This window comes from Somniosus microcephalus, chromosome 5, assembly GCF_052327205.1.
Source record: "Somniosus microcephalus isolate GS21.2 chromosome 5, FLI_Smic_1.0, whole genome shotgun sequence".
In the NCBI taxonomy this organism is placed as follows: Eukaryota; Metazoa; Chordata; class Chondrichthyes; order Squaliformes; family Somniosidae; genus Somniosus; species Somniosus microcephalus.
Window position 1 is genome coordinate 72,700,386 of NC_140991.1, and position 24,427 is coordinate 72,724,812.

The 24,427-nt window shown below is 41.3% G+C and overlaps 2 protein-coding genes across 12 annotated transcripts in view; one reads left to right on the forward strand and one right to left on the reverse strand.

Moving 5' to 3' along the window:
• LOC147117116 (dnaJ homolog subfamily C member 1-like) overlaps window positions 1-6,790 on the forward strand; it is a 107,259-nt gene extending 100,469 nt beyond the window's left edge. Inside the window, exon 5 of the mRNA XM_085987807.1 lies at window positions 6,254-6,790. Within this exon, the coding sequence (XP_085843933.1) occupies window positions 6,254-6,322 (69 nt within the window). The 3' untranslated portion in view covers window positions 6,323-6,790. The remainder of the gene's footprint in view (window positions 1-6,253) is intronic.
• Window positions 6,791-20,472: 13,682 nt separating this feature from the next.
• mllt10 (MLLT10 histone lysine methyltransferase DOT1L cofactor) overlaps window positions 20,473-24,427 on the reverse strand; it is a 280,530-nt gene continuing 276,575 nt past the window's right edge. For all 11 annotated transcript variants that reach the window (XM_085987805.1, XM_085987795.1, XM_085987802.1 and 8 more), the window contains 2 exons: window positions 22,547-22,747; window positions 20,473-22,188 (listed from right to left, as the gene is read on the reverse strand). In XM_085987805.1, coding sequence (XP_085843931.1) covers window positions 22,144-22,188; window positions 22,547-22,747 — 246 coding nt within the window. In that variant the 3' untranslated portion in view covers window positions 20,473-22,143. The remainder of the gene's footprint in view (window positions 22,189-22,546; window positions 22,748-24,427) is intronic.

Sequence of the window (24,427 nt, forward strand, 5' to 3'; positions counted from 1 at the left end):
TTTTCAATCCATGCCAGTATATTACCCCCAATCCCATGTGCTTAATTTTGCACACTAACCTCTTATGTGGGACTTTATCAAAGGCCTTCTGAAAATCCAAATACACCACATCCACTGGTTCTCCCTTATCTATTCAACAGTTACACCCTCAAGAAATTTTGCACCTCCTTAGCTGTTTGCTCAGATTAAACTCAAAGATGTTCTCTTCAAACCTGAGCTTAGGCTGTACCCGAAGGTACGCAACTGAACCACACTCAAGTTTAACTTCATTATCCTGGCCTTGAATTTTCTCTCTCTTTGCGCCCAGAGACACGCATAACCGAGGCGTAAATCAATTGCGCAGCCTAAAAGATCATGTAAAAATATCCTTGATCTTTTATGGTCATCTATTGATTACTCCACCCGAACAGATCGCCACCCATTAAAATGGCCCCACCCCCAATTTACAGGGCCCCATATACGGGTTTCCTGCAATTGCATTTGCTCAAAGGCTCCTAACATTACGACCAGATTTTCATGCGCAAAAGGAAACAGTCATTTTCTGGTATTTTATTACAATTATTTGAGCATTTAAACGAAAATTATCCTCACTGAGACCTGCATTATATTTTCTCTTTCTTTTAATGCATTTTATATTGTAAGTCACACTTAAAAATTGAAAAGCTTCCCCAATTGCAGGTTCCTGAAACATGCTATGCCTAATGTGCATGAATGATGATTAAATGAGTTGACACTTTAATTTTCATATTTAAAGAAGAGAAATATATGGTGTGAGTTTGCCGCTTTCCTTGGGTCCTGATTGTTTATGTTGATTTACTCTCTTACGTTCGGGCGTATTCTAATTAGATTCACATGAAATTTAAGTGTAACTTGATATCGGCAGAATGGGTTCGGGAATGGGTGCATTTTCAGGTCTAACTTCTGGGTTGCGCTCACGGAGGAAGTTCCGAGCCCTCATGTCCAGTCCACTGGAAAGACCAGATATTTCTACCTCCAGAAACATAGAAGATAGGAGCAGGAGTAGGCCATTCGGCCCCTCGAGCCTGCTCCGCCATTTAATGAGATCATGGCTGATCATCCAAATTCAGTACCCTGTCCCTGTTTTCTCCCCATATCCCTTGATCCCTTTAGCCTTAAGAAATATATCTAACTCCTTCTTGAATTTATTTAATGAATTGGCCTCAACTGCCTTCTGTGGTAGAGAAGGTCACAGGTTCACCACTCTCTGGGTGAAGAAATTCCTCCTCATCTCTGTCCTAAATGGCTTACCACTTATCCTTAGACTGTGACTCCTGGTTCTGGACTCCCCCACCATCGGGAACATCCTTCCTGCATCTAATCTGTCTAGTCCTGTTAGAATTTTATAAGTTTCAATGAGATCCCCTCTCATTCTTCTAAACTCCAGCGAGTATAAGCTCAATCGACCCAAACTCTCCTCATACGTCATTCCTGCCATCCCAGGTATCAGTCTGGTGAATCTTCGCTGCACTCCCTCCACGGCAAGAACATCCTTCCTCAGGTAAGGCGACCAAAACTGCACACAATACTCAAGGTGTGGTCTCAGCAAGGCCCTGTACAACTGCAACAAGACATCCTTGTTCCTGTACTCGAATCCTCTCGCTACGAAGGCCAACATACCATTTGCCGCCTTATCTGCCTGCTGCACCTGCATGCTTGCCTTCAACGACTGGTGCACAAGGACACCCAGGTCTCGTTGCACTTCCCCTTCTCCCAATCTATTGCCGTTCAGATAATAATCTGCCTTCCTGTTTTTGCCACCAAAGTGGATAAACTCGCATTTATCCACATGATACTGCATCTGCCATGTATCTGCTCAATTACCCAACCTGTCCAAATCATACTGGAGTTTCTCGGCATCCTCCTCACAGCACACACGCCCACCCAGCTTTGTGTCATCTACAAACTTGGAGATATTACATCTAGTTCCCTCGTCTAGATCATTAATATATATTGTGAATAGCTGGGGTCCTAGCACCGATCCCTGCGGTACCCCACTAGTCACTGCCTGCCACTCGGAAAAAGATCCGTTTATTCCAACTTTTTGCTTCCTGTCTGCCAACCAGTTCTCTATCCAAGTCAGTACCTTGCCCCCAATCCCATGTGCTTTAACTGTACATGCTAATCTCTTATGTGGGACCTTATCGAAAGCCTTCTGAAAGTCCAAATACACCACATCCACTGGTTCTCCCTTATCTATTTTACCAGTTACATCCTCAAAAAATTCCAGAAGATTAGTCAAGCACGATTTACTTTTTGTAAATCCATGTTGACTTTGTCCGATCCTGTCACTGTTTTCCAAGTGCTCTGCTATTACATCTTTTATAATGGACTCTAGCATTTTCCTCGCTACCGATGTCAGGCTTACCGGTCTATAATTCCCCGTTTTCTCTTCACCACCTTTTTTGAATAGTGGGCTTACATTAGCTACCCTTCAATCCATGGGAACTGTTCCAGAGTCTGTAGAATTTTGGAAGATGACCAGCAATGCATCTACTATTTCTAGGGCCACTTCCTTAAGTACCCTAGGATGTAGATTATCAGGCCCTGGGGATTTATCAGCCTTCAATCCCGTCCAATCCCGTCAATTTCCCTATCACCATTTCCCTACAAATACTGATTTCATTCAGTTCCTCCCTCTCATTAGACCCTATGTTCCCTGACATCTCTGGGAGGTTATTTGTGTCCTCCTTTGTGAAGACAGAACCAAAAAAGGTATTTAATTGGTCAGCCATTTCTTTGTTCCCCATTATAAATTCGCCTGATTCTGACTGCAAGGGACCTACGCTTGACTTCACCAATCTTTTTCTCTTCACATATCTATAAAAGCTTTGACAGTCAGTTTTTATTTTCCCTGAAAACTTACTCTCATACTGTACTTTCCCCTGCTTAATTAATCCCTTTGTCCTCCTTTGTTGGATCCTAAACTGCTCCCAGTCCTCAAGTTTGCTGCTTTTTCTGGCCAATTTATGTCCTCTCCTTGGATCTAATGCTATCCCTAATTTCCCTTATTAGCCACGGTTGTGTCACCTTTTTTGTTTTATTTTTATGCCAAACAGGGATGAACAAATTCTGTAGTTCATCCATGCGATCTTTAAATGTTTGCCATTGCCTATACACCGTCAACCCTTTAAGTAACGTTCCCCAGTCCATCCTAGCCAACTCGCCCCCTCATACTATCGTAGTTTCATCCTCAAAAATTCAAGTAGATTAGTCTTTTTTGAATAGAGTCATAGTCATAGAGTTTTACAGCACAGAAAGAGGCCCTTCGGCCCATCGTGTCTGCGCCGCCCATCCATCCCTGTCCAGTCTAATCCCATTTTCCAGCATTTGGTCCATAGCCTTGTATGCAATGGCATTTCAAGTGCTCATCCAAATGCTTCTTGAATGTTGTGAGGGTTCCTGCCTCTACCACCCTTCCAGGCATTGAATTCCACATTCCAACCACCCTCTGGGTGAAGAAGTTCCTCCTCAAATCCCCTCTAAATCTCCTGCCCCTTACCCTGAATCTATGCCCCCTTGTTATTGACCCCCCCACTAAGGGGAAAAGTTCCTCTTTATCTACCCTATCTATGCCCCTCATCATTTTGTACACCTCAATCAGGTCCCCCCTCAGCCTTCTCTGCTCCAAGGAAAACAACCCCAGCCTGTCCAGCCTCTCTTCATAGCTGAGGCGCTCCATCCCAGGTAACATCCTGGTGAATCTTCTCTGCACCCTCTCCAAGGCAATCACATCCTTCCTATAGTGAGGCGACCAGAACTGCACACAGTACTCCAGCTGTGGCCTCACCAGCGTTTTGTACAGCTCCATCATAACCTCCCTGCTCTTATATTCTATGCCTCGGCTAATGAAGGCAAGTATCCCATATGCCTTTTTAACCACCTTATCTACCTGCTCCGCTGCCTTCAGGGATCTATGTACATGTACACCAAGGTCCCTCTGACCCTCTGTACTTCCTAGGGTCCTACCACTCATTGTGTATTCCCTTGCCTTATTTGTCCGTCCAAAATGCATCACCTCGCACTTTTCAGGGTTAAATTCCATTTGCCATTTTTCCGCCCATCTGACCAACCCGTTTATATCGTCCTGTAGCCTGAGGCTTTCCTCCTCGCAATTTACCACCCCACCAATTTTCGTGTCATCTGCGAACTTACTGATCATACCTTTTACATTCTCATCCAAATCATTTATGTAGATCACAAACAACAAGGGACCCAGCACCGATCCCTGAGGTACCCCACTGGACACAGGCTTCCAGTCACAAAAGCAACCTTCGACCATCACCCTCTGCCTCCTGCCACTCAGCCAGTTTAGGATCCAACGCGCCAAGGCACCCTGGATCCCATGGGCTCTTACCTTCTTGACCAGTCTCCTATGCGGGACTTTGTCAAAAGCTTTACTGAAGTCCATGTAAACCACATCCACAGCATTTCCCTCATCCACCCCCGTAGTCACCCCCTCGAAAAATTCAATCAGATTTGTCAGACATGATTTACCCTTGACAAAGCCATGCTGACTATCCCCGATTAATCCTTGCCTCTCCAAGTGGAGACTAATTTTGTCCCTCAGAATTTTTTCCAATAATTTCCCCACCACAGATGTTAGACTCACTGGCCTGTAATTCCCTGGTTTATCCCTGCTACCCTTCTTGAATAATGGTACTACATTAGCTGTTCTCCAGTCCTCTGGTACATCCCCTGTGGCCAGAGAGGTTCTGAAAATTTGTGTCAGAGCCCCTGCAATCTCCTCCTTTGCCTCCCACAGCAGCCTGGGATACATCTCGTCCGGGCCTGGGGATTTATCCACTTTTTGGCCTGCTAAAACCGCTAGCACCTCCTCCCTCTCGATGCTAATATGTTCAAGTATGTCACAGTCCCCTTGCCCGATTTCTATGTCTGCATCGTCTTTCTCCATAGTGAACACAGATGCAAAATAGTGGGGTAACATTAGCTACTCTCTAATCCATGGGAACTGTTCCAGAGTCTATAGAATTTTGGAAGAACATCACCTTCCTATGTCCCTACCTCCCCACTCATGAAACCCTCATTGAAGCCTTTGCCAATTTGAGGCTCAAATTGTTTTATTGCTTCATAAGAAAAAGTTGAAGATGGAAACAGCTATTTGCCCAATGAATTCCATTATCTGGTGCTTCACCTTGCATCCAGCCACATTTTGAATACCCCTTATTGTCTTTGACTTTACTATCTTACCCAGTAGATTATTATAGACAAATTTTTCCTAATGCATCTAAAATAATAATTTACATACTGTACATTTTAATTGTTACTTTTCACTTATTTAAATCTGTTCCATGGTTCTATTATCCTATGTTCCTAATCCCAAAGATGCAAAATAATTATGCAATCCATCTGTCTTTTCCAAGCACACACAACTTTCAATTACAACAACAACTTTCATTTATCTGGCACCTTTTAATGTAGTAAAACGTGCCATGGCGCTTCACAGGAGCGCTACCAAACAAAATTTGACACCGAGCCACAAGGTGATATTGGGGCAGCTGACCAAAAGCTTGGTCCAAGAGGTACGTTTTAAGGAGCCTCTTAAAAGACGAAAGAAAAGTAGAGAGGTTTAGGGTGGGAATTCCAGAGCTTAGGGCCTAGGCAACAGAAGGCACGGCCGCCAATGGTGGAGCGATTATAATCGGGGATACGCAAGAGTCCAGAATTGGAGGAGTGCAGATATCTGAGGGTTGTAGGGCTGGAGGAGGTTACAGAGATAGGGAAGGGGTAAGGCCATGGAGGGATTTGAAAACGAGGATGAGAATTTTAAAATCGAGCCAGTGTAGGTCAGCGAGCACAGGGGTGATGGGTGAACAGGACTTGGTGCGAGTAGGATACGGGCAGAAGAGTTTTTGATGAATTCAAGTTTGTGGAAGATGGGAGGCCGGTCAAGAGTACGTTGGAATAGGTAACAAAGGTATGTGTGAGGGTTTCAGCAGCAGATGAGCTGAATTACCTACCATTTGAAGCCACCTAGGCCCCATGCTCTGCAATTCCCTCCCTAACCCTCCTTCATTAAAATCAACTCCTTTGACCAAGCTTTTGGCACCCTCTCAAATATCTCGTCCTTTGGTTCTCAGTACCCATTTTTTCTTTAGGAACTGCCTTGCGCTGTTTTTCCTATGTTGAAGGAGCTATAAAAGATAACTTGTAGTAGTAGCTTGCTGATGAAACACTGATCAGTCTTAATGCCAAATTTCTTATTGTTTTGCAGGAAGAATGCATAATCAGGTACAAACTATTGGCTGAACTGGTCATGAAGAGGAAACAAGCCAAAAGCTGACTGAAAATGGTACCTATGACCACTGGTCTCACTCCAGAAGCAGTAATGTGCCATCGACAAATATATTGTGTAAACCTGGAGCCTAGTTGCTTATAACTTACCTCAGCTTTCTTTTTTGACAATGTCATGTGCCTTAGTTTAAAAAAAATCAATGTGCCACCATCTCCTACAGAATAATCTGATAGTTTCATATTTTAGAATCCCATTTGTTCATTAAATGCCATGCACATCTGGATAGTTTTAAATTTGTTTATAAGAAACTAATTTTCTGTACCCCAGTTTCACGCTTGTCTTTATACATTGGTCATAAGTTTGTATTCCTTTCCTTGCAGATTGTTGATAAGAGTTTGGTTTCTTGCATTTTTAACTGAGTAGTTATTTTATGCATACTAATACAAAACAGGGTGTTTTGAGATTATGTAAAATCCAACTGCAAATTAAGATCATAATTAAGGAGTTTAATTTGAATTGACTTTTTTTCTGTTTCTGCTTTTTCATCCCCCATCTCTCCTTAACTATGGTGCACCATACGGTTCAACTCCAAGGGTGATAGCAACCCTTCAGTACCTCGCCCAAGTGACCAATCTTCATATGTGAGCCTAGCCCGAGTATCGGTATTCATAGCTGAGTCGCGATCAAAACCTGTCCTTGGTCAATATCCACACGTGCTTGTAGCGTGAGTCTCTGGGTAATGAGCATGATCGGAAAGCCAATTGCAACCCTGGCTGGGATCAGCTAATACAATGGAGGCAGGTGATCTAAGTAGGGACCTTCTTGTTTAGCATGGCTCAGTACCACACCACATGTTGTCCCTAGCTACTGAACCTTTGGAGAATCCTCTGTGGAATGATTTTTTTAATGCATGCACAAATCAATTGGTTTTAAATCCTTGAGTATGTAAAGTTGAAGAGGATCTGCCAAGGAGTTCTGTACAGTGCACTGTCTTTGCTTATTTTTTGCAATCTGCATTAGTAATAAGTTAATGTATGTCAAAGTTAGGATTTACTTAAGTGGAGTGAAGCTTTGTTTCTGCAAGTTACCTGTGATGCTGGAACAGCACAGTGTAGAAACTTTCAATGGTATTTTTTCTAAAGTCGCAAACGTTTGTCCAGTTGACAAATGTGATGCATCTGTGGTTGTGATTAAGTGTGTTTGAATTTTGGTTTATGCAGAAGCCTTTTACTAATATTTATATATTTTTTGAATCCAGACTTCATGTAGTCACACATTTGTGTGCTGTAATCCACAAATAACAGTCCAGTCTCAAATGAGTTATGATGACTTAAGATTCCAAAACATTTGCTTACTACAACACAACACAGAAGCATGTTTCAGAAAGTAGTCTCCCTTTTGAATAAGATTTTTCCTACATACTGTAATGTACAGTACATCTAGTTCCCAGCAAGTTCAGTTTTAACATTTCCATCTGTTGTACACAGTAGAAACTGTTTCAAAAGTTGTTAATGCTTGAATTTTATCACCAGATATATACTGGTATGAGCCTGGTATAATGATACTGGCACAAAACCTCATCCCTTTAGGCTGTGTTTCCATTTTGGTTTTCAGTGCCTCAGTTATATTGAGATCTGCTGCCATAATCTGAATCAGTATGAAACTGGTGAGGATACATTTGTGAAATTGCCATAATTATACTGGGTGCACTCAGTAGGGCAGTTCCAACTGTAATTAGGAATTTTTAGAACCCTGTCTTCCTCATGAAATATCCTCCACCCATACTGGGCTTAAAGCATTGTGATTTGTTCTGGGGAATGATGTGCACATGTAAGAAAGTGCTGTCATGACATTGCAGATAGGCAGTGCCACGTGTGACCATCTACTCCCGTGCCCTATAAAGTCCATCTGTGGCATAATGTTTGTTTTTCCCCCAGTTACAAGTCGTGTTTGTGCTAGAGAAAGAAAGTTCCAAGGTCCATCTAGTTCGCCTACTGCCATCCTGGTAATCGCATTATTCAATGATAATGGAGTTGTTGACTAATCATAGTTATCCATCTCTTATCAATTAGTCTACAACAGACACAGAAATGAGGTGAGAAAACCCCCAGTGGTGGACAACTTTGGGAACTTAAAGTCTAAAGTCATCTGTTCCTCCCAAGCATTCTCTTCCTCCTCTTAGGCAGTCCCTCGGAACCAAGCATGCTACACTTATGTCTTGTGATAGCCTTCCCTACACTTGGTGGTGGTAATGGATGTGTCCGTAACAGGATGGAGTGCCCACCTGCAGAGAACAATCCAACAGTTAACCTGACACATTAATTGCCTGGAACTATGGGTAGGAAAATAGCTCGGGCCGAGTTCCAAACCAAAGAACAGGGAAAATTGTCAGGTGTGCAATTAGAATAAGAATAAACGGGGAGGGGCTTACTACTGTTCTCTTTTTCAAGACCAGATCCATGGTGTCTGATTCAAAAGTTTATGCTTGACTCAGACATTTAGCTGGGGTGGACAATGTAGTGGCAGATGTTCCACCATTTCACAAATTTATCCTTGAGGTAAAAAATCACTAATGTGGTTCAAGAAAATTTCCAGTTTGGAGGTGTCTGGAGATAAAATTTCCAGTTTGGAGGTGTCTGGGGATAAAATTTCCAGTTTGGAGGTGTCTGGGGATAACATTTCCAGTTTGGAGGTGTCTGGGGATAACATTTCCAGTTTGGAGGTGTCTGGAGATGAAATTTCCAGTTTGGAGGTGTCTGGGGATAACATTTGCAGTTTGGAGGTGTCTGGGGATAACATTTCCAGTTTGGAGGTGTCTGGAGATAAAATTTCCAGTTTGGAGGTGTTTGGGGATAAAATTTCCAGTTTGGAGGTGTCTGGGGATAACATTTCTAGTTTGGAGGTGTCTGGAGATAACATTTCCAGTTTGGAGGTGTCTGGGGATAACATTTCCAGTTTGGAGGTGTCTGGGGATAACATTTCCAGTTTGGAGGTGTCTGGGGATAAAATTTCCAGTTTGGAGGTGTCTGGGGATAACATTTCCAGTTTGGAGGTGTCTGGGGATAACATTTCCAGTTTGGAGGTGTCTGGGGATGAAATGGTTGAAGTTACAACACTCAAAGCGGCCAGTTGGCTCTTCATTCATAGAAACATAGAAGATAGGAGTAGGCCATTCGGCCCCTCGAGCCTGTTCTGCCATTCAACGAGATCATGGCTGATCATCCAAATTCAGTACCCTGTCCCTGCTTTCTCCCCATATCCCTTGATCCCTTTAACCTTAAGAAATATATCTAACTCCTTCTTGAATATATTTAATGAATTGGCCTCAACTGCTTTCTGTGGTAGAGAATTCCACAGGTTCACCACTCTCTGGGTGAAGAAATTCCTCCTCATTTCAGTCCTAAATGGCTTACCCCTTATCCTTAAACTGTGGCCCCTGGTTCTGGACTCCCCGGCCATCGGGAACATCCTTCCTGCATCTAGTCTGTCCAGTCCTGTTAGAATTTTATAAGTTTCAATGAGATCCCCTCTCATTCTTCTAAACTCTAGCGAATATAAGCCAAATCGACCCAATCTCTCCTCATACGTCATTCCTGTCATCCCAGGTATCAGCCTGGTGAATCTTCGCTGTACTCCCTCCATGGCAAGAACATCCTTCCTCAGATAAGGCGACCAAAACTGCACACAATACTCAAGGTGTGGTCTCACCAAGGCCCTGTACAACTGCAGCAAGACATCCTTGCTCCTGTACTCGAATTTAGCTCTTCAACTGGAACTGTCTACTCTAAACCCATTTCCCTATCTTTTCCCCAGTTTCTTTTATATTCTTCCTTTTCAAATACCTATCCAATTCCCTTTCCAGTGACGAAAACCACTTGTGATAATGCGTTCCATGTTCTAATCATAGAATCATTCAGTACGGAAGGGGGCCATTTGGCCCATCGTGCCTGTGCCAGCTCTTTGAAAGTGCTACCCTCTTCTAACTTGCTCCTTCATTCTTTTAGTGATAATCTTATGTTTATACCCCCTTGATTCACTAACTAGTGGAAACTATCTGTTTACTTCCTTAAAATCTTACATAATTTTGAAAACTTCTATTAGATCACCCCCTTAAACTTATCTGTTCCAGTGGCATTTTTTTCATAACTATAACCTCTCCTAGTATGAATTCCAGAGAATCTTCAATATATTTTCTTTGGCTCTAATATCTTTCCTATACTGAGGTGCCCAGCATTGCACATAATACTGTAATATTATTCCTCTTGTGCCTACGTTCAATTAATTGTCATAAATGTAAAGTGAAATAGGTTGGTTTGTCCAAAATAACAACAGAAAATGCTGGAAAAACTCAGCAGGCCAGGCAACATCCGTGGAGAAAAAATAAGAGTCGACGTTTCGGGTCTAACCCTTTTTCAAAACTGGAAAGGAAATGAAATAGATCGAAAGGCAGGGCTGGGAGAGAACAAAAGAAGTGACATGACATTAAGAGGTATTCAAAACGAGACGAGATGGTGATAGGACTAGTGGAGACAAAAGACGGCTCTAGAGGAGACAAAAGACGGCTCTAGATTAGGCGTGAAATGTTCTGGCAGAATGAGAGACAGCTGCCATGTGGGAGAGAAAAAAAAAAGGGGGGGGGAAGGGCCAAAACAAAGATGTGGATAAAATATAAGCGAAAATGTAATGGGGGCCGAGGTTATGATCTGAAATTGTTGAACTCGATGTTGAGTCCGGAAGGCTGTAAAGTGCCTAATTGGAAGATGAGGTGCTGTTCCTCAAGTTTACGTTGAGCTTCCGTGGAACAATGAGTCATACAGAGTTATACAGCACAGAAAGAGGCCCTTCGACCCATCGCGTCCACGCCGGCCATCAAGCCCTGTCTAATCTAATTCCATTTTCCAGCATTTGGTCCGTAGCCTTGTATGCTATGGCATTTCAAGTGCTCATCCAAACGCTTCTTGAATGTTGTGAGGGTTCCTGCCTCTACCACCCTTTCAGGCAGTGAGTTCCAGATTCCAACCACCCTCTGGGTAAAAAAGTTTTTTCTCAAATCCCCTCTAAACCTCCTGCCCCTTACCTTCAATCTATGCCCCCTTGTTATTGACCCTTCTACTAAGGGGAAAAGTTCCTTTCTATCCACCCTATGTATGCCCCTCATAATTTTGTATACCTCAATCAGGTCCCCCCTCAGCCTTCTCTGCTCCAAGGAAAACAACCCCAGCCTGTCCAGTCTTTCTTCATAGCTGAAGCGCTCCAGCCCAGGTAACATCCTGGTAACTCTCCTCTGCACCCTCTCCAAAGCAATCACATCCTTCCTATAGTGTGGTGACCAGAACTGCACACAGTACTCCAGCTGTGGCCTTACCAGCGTTTTGTACAGCTCCATCATAACCTCCCTGCTCTTATATTCTATGCCTCGGCTAATGAAGGCAAGTATCCCATATGCCTTTTTAACCACCTTATCCACCTGTTCTGCTGCCTTCAGGGATCTATGTACATGCACACCAAGGTCCCTCTGATCCTCTGTCTCTCCTAGGGCCTTACCATTCATTGTGTATTCCCTTGCCTTGTTAGTCCGTCCAAAATGCATCACCTCACACTTTTAAGGGTTAAATTCCATTTGCCACTGTTCCGCCCATCTGACCAACCCATCTATATCGTCCTGTAGCTTGAGGCTTCCCGCCTCGCTATTTACCACCCCACCAATTTTCGTGTTATCTGCAAACTTGCTGATCATACCTTTTACATTCAGTGCAAGAGCCCGAGTACAGTGAGGTCTGAGTGGGAATGGGGCGGTGAATTAAAGTGACAGGCGACCGGAAGCTCGGGGTCCCCCTTACGGACTGAACGGAGGTGTTCCGCAAAGCGGTCACCCAATCTGCGTTTGGTCTCCCCAATGTAGAGGAGACCACATCGTGAGCAGCGAATACAGTATGCTAGATTGCAAGAAGTACAAGTAAATCGCTGTTTCACCTGGAAGGGGTGTTTGGGGCCCTGGACAGTGGGAAGGAGGGAGGTATAAGGGCAGGTGTTGCATCTCCTGCGCTTGCACGGGAAGGTGCCGTGCGAAGGGGTGCTGGGCGTGATAGAGGAGTGAACTAGGGTGTCTCGGAGGGAGCGGTCCCTACGGAATGCTGAAAGGGGAGGGGAGGGGAAGATGCGTTTGGTGGTGGGATCACTTTGGAGGTGGCGGAAATGGCGGAGGATGATCCGTTGACTCTGGAGGCTGGTGGGGTGAAAGGTGAGGACAAGGGGAACCCTATCGTGGTTCCAGGAGGGAGGGTATCGTACTAGGTTGGTTTGTCTCCTTGGATGACCAGCTCCTGCATGTCTGACTGTAGGCCAGGTCCAAGTCAACCTGAAGGTTTTCTATTTTCTAGACGTGAAGGTTTCTTGGACATTTCCATTGTTTTCCCCTTTTTTTCCATGAAAGATGCAAGCAGAATGAACAAATATTAAGCTGCTGATTCAAACCCATTATTTCTTGGACATCGCAACAATGAGCAGTAACAGCATATCATTGCTGTCGGAAAGGTGGAAACCAGATTTGCAGGGTCTTTAACAGAGAGATGAGTGCATTGCAGGTCTTGGGAAAAGGGAAAATTTAGGATGGGAAGAATAGAATGGTTTAAGGTGTGTATTTTGAGGAGAGGTTGATGATGACTGCCTTGAAGAAGGTAGTAAATGTTGCTGGTGACTTTGCATAGGTTTGTTTTGGCGCTGTAGCAGAGATGGAAATCTGACTGGAGTAATTCAAAGAGAGTTGCGGGATTTGAGAGGGGACACCACATTCAAGGACTTTGGAGAGGAAAGGCAGATTGGAAAGAGCTAGTAAATCACAAGGACAGAGGGTCGGGTGGTTTTTGTTGAATGGGTTGATGGTGGTTTTGAAAGGGGGGGAACTGATATCTGAAAATATTATTTATTTTTGCTTACTAAACTTAATCACTATGCTGATGGTTTCATAGATGTATGCAGAATAGCCCATAATTATCTTTCCTGATCACACTATACCACTGTTATATTTAACATACACTCCGTTATATTTTTGGGGTTCCTTTACTCTTTTTGTTAGGATATTTTTGGCTTCTCTTGCAGGTGACCCCTTAATCTTAATGTATTTTTATTGGCCGGATGTCTAGGCAAATTTGTAATTTCGGTCACTGACTTCATCATGCAATTCCCCTTGTCTTTGGAAGGCAGCAGAATAACACTAGGCTAGACTATGACTTGGATTTTAAGTGCCCAAAAAAATTATTAAATCGTAAAAAGCAAATGGTAGCAATAACACTATATATTTTTAACAGTAGTTATTAAGCTATGCTTGCTGCTTAACTATTAGAAATTAACAGTTTGTGATTGCTACACTAAACTATGATGTAATATTTTTACATAGCTTCCTTAGATGGTGAGAAAAAAGACACTATCTGGTTGATGTGGAAGTGTTGCTTTGAGGATAGAGTGTGCTGATGCCCAGGGTGGGCACGGTGAAAAGGGAGAGTTGTGCAGTGTGTTGCCTGGCATACCTGGCTGAGGACATGGAACTTGTTGCAACATTGTTCTGCAGTCCTTGGATGACGGAGTTGCCAGTCAGTACCAGTGCCACCTCTCTCCAGGTGGCACAAGTGATAATTCTGGGTGACTTGGAGGCACCCTCACGAGACAATTTAAGGCAGATTTTGGGAAGAACTTCATGCAAAGAGCGATCAAAGACATAGATTTGCATAGCTCATCACATTTCGCAGAAACATCCCAAATCTCTCATACACGGAATTATTTTGAGTTGAATTGACTGTTGTTATGTAGGTACAGTACTCGGTTTGGTTTTCAAGGTAGGTGAAAATCTTCAGAGTAAGATATAGTTAGATGTTGTGATTGGGAAATGTGTGTTTTTTAAAGTTCTGTATGGATCAGCTTCCCTGATCTGTATTGACTTAGTGGCTGTAGGGCAGGAAGCATCCTGATCACTTCAAATTTATAATTCAGTAAAACTACCACGTGAAAAACTATTTTCTCATTGTTATTAAAACATAGTCAATGAACAACCAACCACCTATCAAATAACTGAAAGAAATTACACATTCCTTTGAGTTGCTCCTTCACTAGATATCCATATTATTTAAATGCTATGTTTTAAAGCAGTGTATTCATGCAAGTTAAGAAAAGACTGAGACAATAGGCAGATATGGTATTAATGAATTAGCATCATTGAGGTACCCTCATAGATTGTAAATAAACATTTTGTTAACTTCTCAATAATTGGTAAATGCCCCACACCAATTGTATTGTAAAGTCTTTAATATCTTTTTTAGCAGTGAACGGAGGGAGATTTTTGAAATGGTATGTTTCAACGGCTGTCATTTTTAGAAGAAAGTTGCAAGGACTTTTCTGAAACTGAAACATCAGAAATGCTGGAGGAACAGTTAGAAGTCATCTTGTTTGTCAATTAAGACAACACACCCAGGAAGGATGATGTGTTTTATTTTGCATCATTACATGATAAGTGGTACTATTTGGATTAACTTGAGTTGATCATAACTGCCATTCTGTATGTTCATACTGTGAAATAAAACACATCGATTTGCATCGTTTTACATAGGATATACGGCACAGAAACAGGCCATTCGGCCCCACCAGTCCATGCCAGCGTTAATGCTCCACACAAGCCTCCTCCAGTCTTTCATCTAAATCTATCAGCAAAACCCTCTATTCCCTTTTCCCTCATATGCTTGTCTAGCCTCCCCTTAAATGCATCTATACTATTCGCTTCAACCACTCCCTGTGGCAGCGAGTTCCACATTCTCACCACTCTTTGGGTAAAGAAGTTTCTTCTGAATTCCGTATTGGATTTCTTGGTGACTATCTTGGCCTCTAGTTATGCTCTTCCCCACAAGTGGCAACATTATCCACTATCAAAATTTTTCATAATTTTAAAGACTTCTATTAGGTCACTCCATAGCCTTTTTTCAAGAGCAAAGAGACCCAGCTTGTTCATCCTTTCCTGATATGTATACCCTCGCATTTCTGCTATCATCCTTGCAAATCTCTGCACCCTCTCCAGTGCCTCTATATTTTTATAATATGGTGGCCAGAATTGTACGCAGTACTCTGTGTGGTCTAACCAAGGTTCGACACAGGTTTAGCATAACTTCCCTACTTTTCAATTCTATCCCTCTAGAAATAAATCCTAGTACTTGGTTTGCTTTTTTTATGGCCTTTCTAACCTATGTTGCAACTTTTAGTGATTTGTGTATCCAGTGTTTGCTCAGTCCACCTTCAGAGACATTGAAGAAGCATATATGTGAAAGGCATGAGCCCAGATCACATGCTATTATGCATATAGGTTTTGGGCAGTGTGAGTCAACTCCTATACTGATGCCACTGAACCCAAGAAGGTATCATGATTGGCCTGAATTTGTAATGAGCCCTAAAATTTAATTTATAACACTACATAAAATTATTTTTGGAAAACTATCATTAAGCTTGCTCATACCCACTGCATGTTAGAAATGCCAGCAACAGACTTGATTTCTGCTCTGATCCCATTTTCCTTGCAGCTCCAAGAATGGCTTCTCTTCCCACCCTGCAGTATTACCCCAGAGTCCCCTAAGGATCTGTCCTTTGAATTCTCTTTCCTCACCTACTTGCTACCCCTTTGCAACATCCATGGTCATGGGGCCAGCTTCCACATATACGCTGACAACATCCAGCTCTATCTCTCCATCACCTCTTTTGACCCTGCCACTGCTTCTGTGTTGTCAGCCCGTTTGTCCAGTCTCCAATCTTGCAGTTAAATATTGGGAAGACTAAAGCCATAGTTGTCTTTGGGTCCTGCTACAAACGCAGGACCCATGCCACAGATTCCTTCCCCAGCCACTGCCTCTGGCTAAACCAGATTGTTTTGTAGCCTTGGTACCCTATTGGACCACGATCTGAGCTTCTGACTCCTCGCCATTACAAAGACCGCCTACTTCCACCTCCATAACATTGCCCACCACTGCCCCAGCTCATCTGCTGCTGAAACTCTCATGTCTTTGTCGTCTCCAAACCTGATTAATTCTAATGTTCACTTGGCTGTCCTCCCATTCTCCATAAACTTCAGCTCATCCAAAACTCTGCTACCGATATCCCATCCCGCTCACCCATCTGCCCTGTGCTTCCGGTCCCCAAAACCTCCAATTTAAAATTCTCACACGTTTAAATCTCTTCATGGTTTTTCACCTCCTCCAGCCCGACAACAACGACCCCCCCCCCCCCCCGGTCCCTTAAACTCTCCATTCCATTGACTACATTTTGCTCACCTCTCCACTGGTGGCTGTAACTTCAGACATCTGGCACCATTCTAGTATTTCCTCTGCTACACCCCTCTGCCTCTCCTTTAAGATTGTCCTTAAAACCAAGCTCTTGGCCACTCCTAATATCTCTTTTTTTCACGGTGCCAAATTTTTAACCTGATTGTATCTCAGAAAAACATCGCAAGGTGCTTTACAATGTTGAGGGCACCGTAAATGGATGTTGTTGTTCCGATGTGCAGAAGCAAAAGGTTCTGCACTGAACAAAGCCATGATTCAGGAAAAATGTCAATTGTGTGCGAACAAGCAAAGTATTACACAACTCTGGCTTTAACCATGAAAGATATCAGAAAGGCTGATAGTAATATGAGCTCCATAAGTTTTACTGTAGAAGATGTCAATCATATTCTAAACAAAGTAAAGCAAGAACTTGCATTTATATAGTGTCTTTCACAACCATGGGACATCCCAAATTGCTTCACAGCCAATTAAGTAGTTTCTGAAGTGTAGTTACTGTTGTAATGTAGTAGACAATTTGCCCACAAACAGCAATGAGATAAATGACCAGATCATTTGTTTTACTGCTGTTGGTTGAGGGATGAACATTTATCTGGGGAGAACTCCCCTGCTCTTTGATAACTGCCATGGGATCTTTTGCATCCACCCGAGAGGACAGGCACGGTCTCCGTTTAATGTCTCAGCCAAAAGATGGTGCCTCTGACAGTGCAGCATTGAAGTGGCAGGCAACCTTGATTGTGCTCAGGTCTCTGGAGGGGGGCTTGAAACCACAACCTTCTGACTCGGGCAGTGTTACCACTGAGCCAAGTCTGACACCTTAAAGTACCTAAACAAGGTAAGTCCTGTAGTTAAGGGCATATCTGAGTTAATGAAACAAAGTTCAGAGCTACATGGTCTAATAAACTGGAGCAGTTGAATCTGGGATGCAATACTGAAACAAATAAGGGCAGAGGGGGCTGTGACAGAAATTGTGCAAAGCTCAGTAGATATGGCATTTTACAACAAAACTGGGAATTGTAGGTAATAGAGATTGACTTCTATAGTGGAAGAATGAGAGTTTAATATAAAGCAAAAAATCTAAAGTATATTTAAATGGAAGTAAAATCTGAGTCACTGCAACTACGGGGTGCCCCAATCTCCAGCTGCAACTTGGTGGAAGATTATCAGAAACCCTGAAGGAACAGCATAAACTGCTGTTTGAGGTTTCTGCCAAGGTTACAGCAGTAATTAGAAGGACTGCTGCAGAAATTCCAGGCGTTTGCCTAATGAACTTTCAATTCTTTGTGAATAAGGATATGGGTAAAGTGAATGTTTACACTGACTTTCAGGAAAAAAATGGAAAATTACATGGGGTTAACTCACAGGTGATGTAGCTACTACACAAGCTTATATGATACAAGATGAAGCTGTAAATTGGATTATTAATTGGTTAGATAATAAACAAAGGACAGTTATTCACGATAATAGTCTTAATTAGGTACTTGGGACCAGAAGCCTGCATGGATCAACCCTGGGATCTTGCTGTTCATAATGCTAATTATCTTGACAAAGGTATTCGGAGCAGAGGATCTGTTATAAAAAGTTTGTGGATGACAGCTGGATATACTGAGATGAATGTAATTCAGCCACTTAACTGGGTGAGGTGTAATAAATAACATTTAATAATGAAAAATGCAACATATTAGGTCAATGGTCCTTTCATGTCTTGATGCAAATCTAGTTAAGTATGATTGGGATGTTTAAAGCAACTTTTATACTGCCAGTTGCTTAGGTTTGATTCCAAGAGATGATAAGTTTGCTCCCATTGCATACGCTCCAACCCCAGCAGCAGAATTGTCAACTCCGCTTTCATGCTGCTGGGATAAGAGAGCAGAACCTGAAGAAACATCAGTATAAAAGCAGAAAAATAAAAAGGGGAACCTGCAAATGATGGAAATCTGAAATAAAAACAGAAAATGTTGGAAATAAACCGGTCAGTCTGTAACTGTAAAGTTAAAACCGGTTATATTTTGAGTGTGTACCCTTTATCAGAACTTATGACAGAATAACACCTGAAACATTGTCTTGTGTATTTCCAAAATGTTCTGTTTTTATACCAATGTAAAAGCAGCTGAACTTCCTAATGAGAACAGCAAAAATTAGTATTAATTTGCAGTTTCAGAAGCCACAATCTCAGTAAGCATGGCCAATGGAATGCACACACTAGTACAATTGTGGATGCTAGGGATTTTATTTCTGTCCATCTGGCATGGGCTGTATCTGATCTGAATACTTAATCTCATTGAAAGCAATGAAACTGCTACAAAAATGCATTTTTCTTTAACATGTGGAGCACTTTGAACAAAATGTATTCACTTAAAATGATCATAGTCTAGAAGAGCATTCAATTCCTCATCCACTAACATCCCTCCCTTGATGAGTAAATAAAGAGAAAGGAAAATACAAATTAGTGATGCAAACAGTGAAATAACCTCCAGACAGCAAAATAATGTTTTGGGGTTGCTGGTAATCAAACCCTGTTGTGACATTATATGACAGGAATTGTCATGTCAAATAGACTTATTGGATCTATTTATACAGCCTAATATCCAATTCCAAGGAGGTTATATGAAATTCTATAATGGACTGCAGTTGGAAGAGTTTGTCCATGCTTACAAAGGCAGGCATTAAAAGATTTGAAGAGCAACAAGGAACTGTAAAGAGAGTCCAGGGGGTCTCCCATCCTTTTTTAGGCCAAAGAGGGTTAGCGGTTTTTAAAATCATAATTATCAGTGGGGCAGTTGAATCAAAGTGCTTTGTGGTTAATTAGAACTCGGTCATGATCAGCTATTGAAAGCTTGAGCTAAAACAAACCTTACACCTTATACAGTGAATGTAAACTTGGTAGAAAACAATTACAAAAACTGGAGATTAGGCAGTGAAACCATGGCTGCTTTTCCCCTTGGGCTCCAACCCAAGGCCAATTGTAACACCCACTGTTGCCTCTAATTATCAGCTAATTTTGCATGGACCATAGATTGAAATTGGGTCCATCTAAGCAAGTTCAGTAAAAATTCATTGGGAAGCTAGAGCTTTAGTTGCTTAAATTTAAGTTAAATTCACATTTTGATAAAATATTGAAAAAAAAGGACATGATTCAGGTCTTCAAAAGTGTGAAAGGCTTAATGTACCAAATTAACTTTTCAGCTGGACTGCATTGGTGCTGATCAGGGAGAGACTGGGCCAGCAACTTGCTTTGATGATGTACTCTTTTTTCAAGAAAGATGCAGTGAGTCAACTTGGATTGGTATCAAGCATGTGCTTCATTTAAAACCGACAGTTCCCATTCTGTGGCCAACAACATCAGCTTCATCATTACTGGCCCACATATTGGTTAGCACATTTCATTTGTTGTCAATAATTTACTAGTTTATTTATGATGGACTTGTGCAAAATTCCCTGAAGGCAGGCATGATGGGTTTGAATTGAAAACAAACAAATTTTGCAAGCTGTCAGTGTCATACTAAGTAACAAACATGGCAAATCAAAGGAACTTGTAGTACTTTCAACTGTTTAAAATCAAGACCTCTAGCCTTTGACAAATCTTCCAAAAAAGTTAGTAAGACCACTGGGGTACTAACAACCTGAAACAGAAGATAAGCCCGCACTGAAGAGAGAAATCTGTTGCGAAGGGTATAAAGCAAGAATATTTTCCTGTTGAGCTCTGGGAGGAGGGATGCACTGACTCCCTGTATAATGACATCTAGGCTAATTGCATGGAATGAAGCACATGGGGTGCAGAAGAAATAAGCAATAGTCCATATATCACTCTTAAATCATTATCAAAATACAAGCCAGATTTAGTGACAGCATCTGCGATGTGATGTGCAAAAATAATGAATATCTTCCTTTAAAAATGTTAAAAATTTAATTTTACTTTTATATGCAGAGAATTAACTTTGAGATAACTTAATTTTCCATGTACAATAGGGCAGCTAAAAAGCTGAACATACAAAAACTTAAAACACAAGTAGAATTTCTTTGGAATCCAAAAACCACTTGGAAAATATTTATACAACAGCACCATTATTTAAGCAACAAATAAATAAAATGGCAGCTCATTTTTTGCTGTAGGCCACAGGAGGCAGTAAAGAAGTCATTAATAGCAGATACATTTTCCGTAACTCCTAAATTGCAGTCATGGTTTTAGCCCCACAATCTTTAGCAGACCAGTAATGCCCATGAGTACAAACATTACTAACAATCATTGCTGAGACAGTTTTTTATATCATTCTTTAATACATTTGATATTTTACAACTAAGTAAAATAAACACTACAGCAAATTTCTTCAAAATCTGTACAAAGTTTGTTACAGAACAACCAGTGGGTTGAAAGTAAGAATCTAAAATGAACCACACTGACTTTTCTTTGTAAATATCTACAAAATCCAGTTGGTCTTAATGTCTTTCTAAAATTCCCCTGCATGTATAAAAATAAATTAATAAAACAATACTCTTCCAGTCAACTGCACAACTGCTAATTAGAAATATCACAAACCAAAATATTGAGGTTTTATATTTCAATTTTTCCCCGCAATTAATGAAATTCACCAAAGCATATTTACAGATGAGAGGTACAAACTGCAACATTCAACCTTGAGACTAAATCATAACTTCAAACATTCTTGCAGTTGGATAGGTGGAGGGGGTTGGTTTCCAGATTGTTCACACTGGTTTGGCCATGTAGAGTTGGGATTTCCTTCCAAGAAGGCAGATGATGTACTATTGGAAATTCCTGCTGCTGTGACAGGAATTGTGATTGAGTGCATACTCAGCTGTCCAGAGCTATTTCACAATGGACCTAGCAACAGGCACTTGGTTAGGCTGACAGCCAACACATCTCTCAAAGGAACCTTCCCCAGCAGCAGGCTAATCCATTTCTTCCACTTTATAGATTGATCTGGTCCCCCAGCGGCCAAGAAAATCGCAGAAGCCTATTGCACCACAACTGAGTATCCATGCTAGCAGTGGTCCTGGAAGCATACCACATTCACAGCAAAGGAACAGGACACAACACAAAATGCATGCAATGTAAAACTCAGGTGATGCAAATCCCAAGCCATGCCTGTCACATCTGCAGGACCAGCAACAATAATACCTTTGTCACTTTTATGCAATGTAACTTGCATGTCCTTTAAAAGATATTTAATTTTTTATTTAAAAATCATTATTTTACTGGCATTAAAACAGTTCAAGACGAGCACAAAAACTGAAGTTTTCAACTTCATTGGTAAAACTTGAATCAAAGTTCATTTTTCAGATTCCTTGATGCTCAATGTCACTCGAGAAGTTTTATATATTAGTGCAATCAAGCTGCAACACTAGTAAACCAAATATTGTGATGATATAGGAATGGCTTATGAAAGTTATTTTGGTTATACGTTCATACATGGTGACTACCAGTGTATTTGCCACCATCCTTTAGCAACTCCTACTACACACCAAGATTCATCCACTCTGCAGCTGGCTGAACTGCTATGACAACAGGACAGACACATTCTGGAATTTAAAAATCCAGTGTCAACTTTTTTCCTGTGTAACAGGACTGCCTTTGTCATTGAGCCTCTGGGGAGAAAGGAAAAGGTACAATGTTAAAATTATTCCATTAATTTAAAATCAGTGTTTCACCTCAGTTTCTTAAATTATTTCAAAATATTTAGTGTAAAAAGTAGGCGTATTGTAAAAATATTCTCAATTTATTTACATTGATCAATATAAAAAAAAAAAACAATTTCCATTCAAACCAAATAGACACACTTGGGTATGATGTACTTATGTTTTAAATAAATCTAATTAAAGTTAGATTTATGTGTTCAATTTCAACAGCTTTGAAATACAATCCAATTAGACATACAAAAGAGTAAAATATCTTCTGTCATGAACTGCTATTGTAAAATATACTGTTTCAGGCTATGACACTTACTGCAACTTTTGGTGTGGAAGTTTCACTATGAATGGATATGAAAGGATTGGGAGGAGCGGAGTGAAGTGGTTGAGTCTGGGCACTTGCCAGTAGGTTATTCATAGGAATTTGTGTTGTTCCAGTGATCTGCAACTGCTGTAGCTCATGTTGATGGTGGTGCTGTTGCTGCATTATCTGATAAAATAGAGCTTGATGTTGTTCCTGATTGTGATAGATGTATAAAATATGAATTTCACATTAATCGGCAGCATATAAACTACAAACACAACAATGCTAAGCACAAAAATACCAATGCAGAAACTCTGGCAATAGGAAAAATTTATAATAAATTAAAAGAAAAAATATTAGACTACATTAATGGAGGAGGGCACGAGCAGGCCTCACATTACATGAAGTCATGGACAAGAGGTACTCTCTTCGAATGGTGGGGTGGGGGAGAAAGAGGGGGAAACCGTACAAGTACTTGCACGTTGAGAAAGAGAAATGATGGGTAGGCTAGGGAAACTTAGTGGAGTCTGAAGTCTGTATCTACTATAAGTGGTATACTTCCTTTTCAAGTATGCACAAATGAAAGTATTACAGAAGTGAGAGCACAAGATAGGAGCAGGCCATTCGGCCCCTCGAGCTTGCTCCGCCATTCAATGCGATCATGGCTGATCATCCAAATTCAGGTGCCTAGGTGCATAACTCAGCTGACCTACAATCTCAAGCCATCTTAAAATACAGCAGCAAAGTTTTCACGTTACGGCACTAATGCTTAGTGAAATGGCTCCAGGTTGTTGGCTTGCCTTGCTAGCAATATATTTCTTGATGGATGTTGCTCTCAATGGGAGTATCATGAGGCATGCTCCACTACTCAATGTGCTAACTTTTGTTTTGTAATGTTTACGTTTCATTTCTAAATTAAAAGCCCAGATTTAAATTTTTTTTTGTCCTATTCCCTTTCAAAAGACGATGTAGATGAAACTTCAGCAATGTGATATCTTGAGATAAATGAAGCCCCTTCCCGTTTTGGTCAAATTAAATGAAGGTCGAGAACTCCCCTTCATGTGCAGAATAACGAGATGAATCTACCACCACGGTGCACAGCTCACTCACCCATCCATATGGAAGGGACTTTAGCCATGACCCAACAAATATGTGGCTAGCAGCAATGTCTATTAGGTGGTTGAGTATAATCACGATCTTGGAATTTTCAGACAGTGGACTGGAAAATGACCTATGGAGTCATTTTTTTTTTTAAAAACAACTTGCATTAAAAAATGTTCCTGATCTTGTGATACTCATGTAAACATTTTTTCTGTCTTGCTATTAACACCTTTCATTAGTCAACTCAATGCAGGTCCTTAAAATATATTTAAATAATCATAAATGATTCTCAAATGCATAAGAAACACCAGAATAAAAAGATGGGCAAAAACAATTCTTACAGTATTCTATTATATTTTCAATTTACAGGAAACTCTTATCCGGCGCCAACGGGACCGGCGTGGTGCCGGTTTATCAAAAAGTCCAGATTACAGAGAGGTATAGTTTAAAAGGTACGAGAGCTCCGTACACAGCAACAAATCCAGGCTTCCCTGTTGCTTAGCAACATGTGCAGGAACTCCAGCCACAGACCAAGCGTCCCTGTTGCTAAGCAAGTGCACCAGCCACAGATCCAGGAACTGCCACTAATATGAAGTAAAACTTACCTGAACCTAGCCGGTTAACAGAGATTTCCGGTTATTTAGGTGCCGGTTAGGAGAGTTTCCTGTAGTTTAATTATACATTCAGATTACAGATCTTTAAACTTGTAAGCTTCTTAGTTTGCTTAAAAATAGAAAACAGTTATAAATGTATTGGTACGGCAGTTAGCAAGCTATCAAATGAAGCTATCTT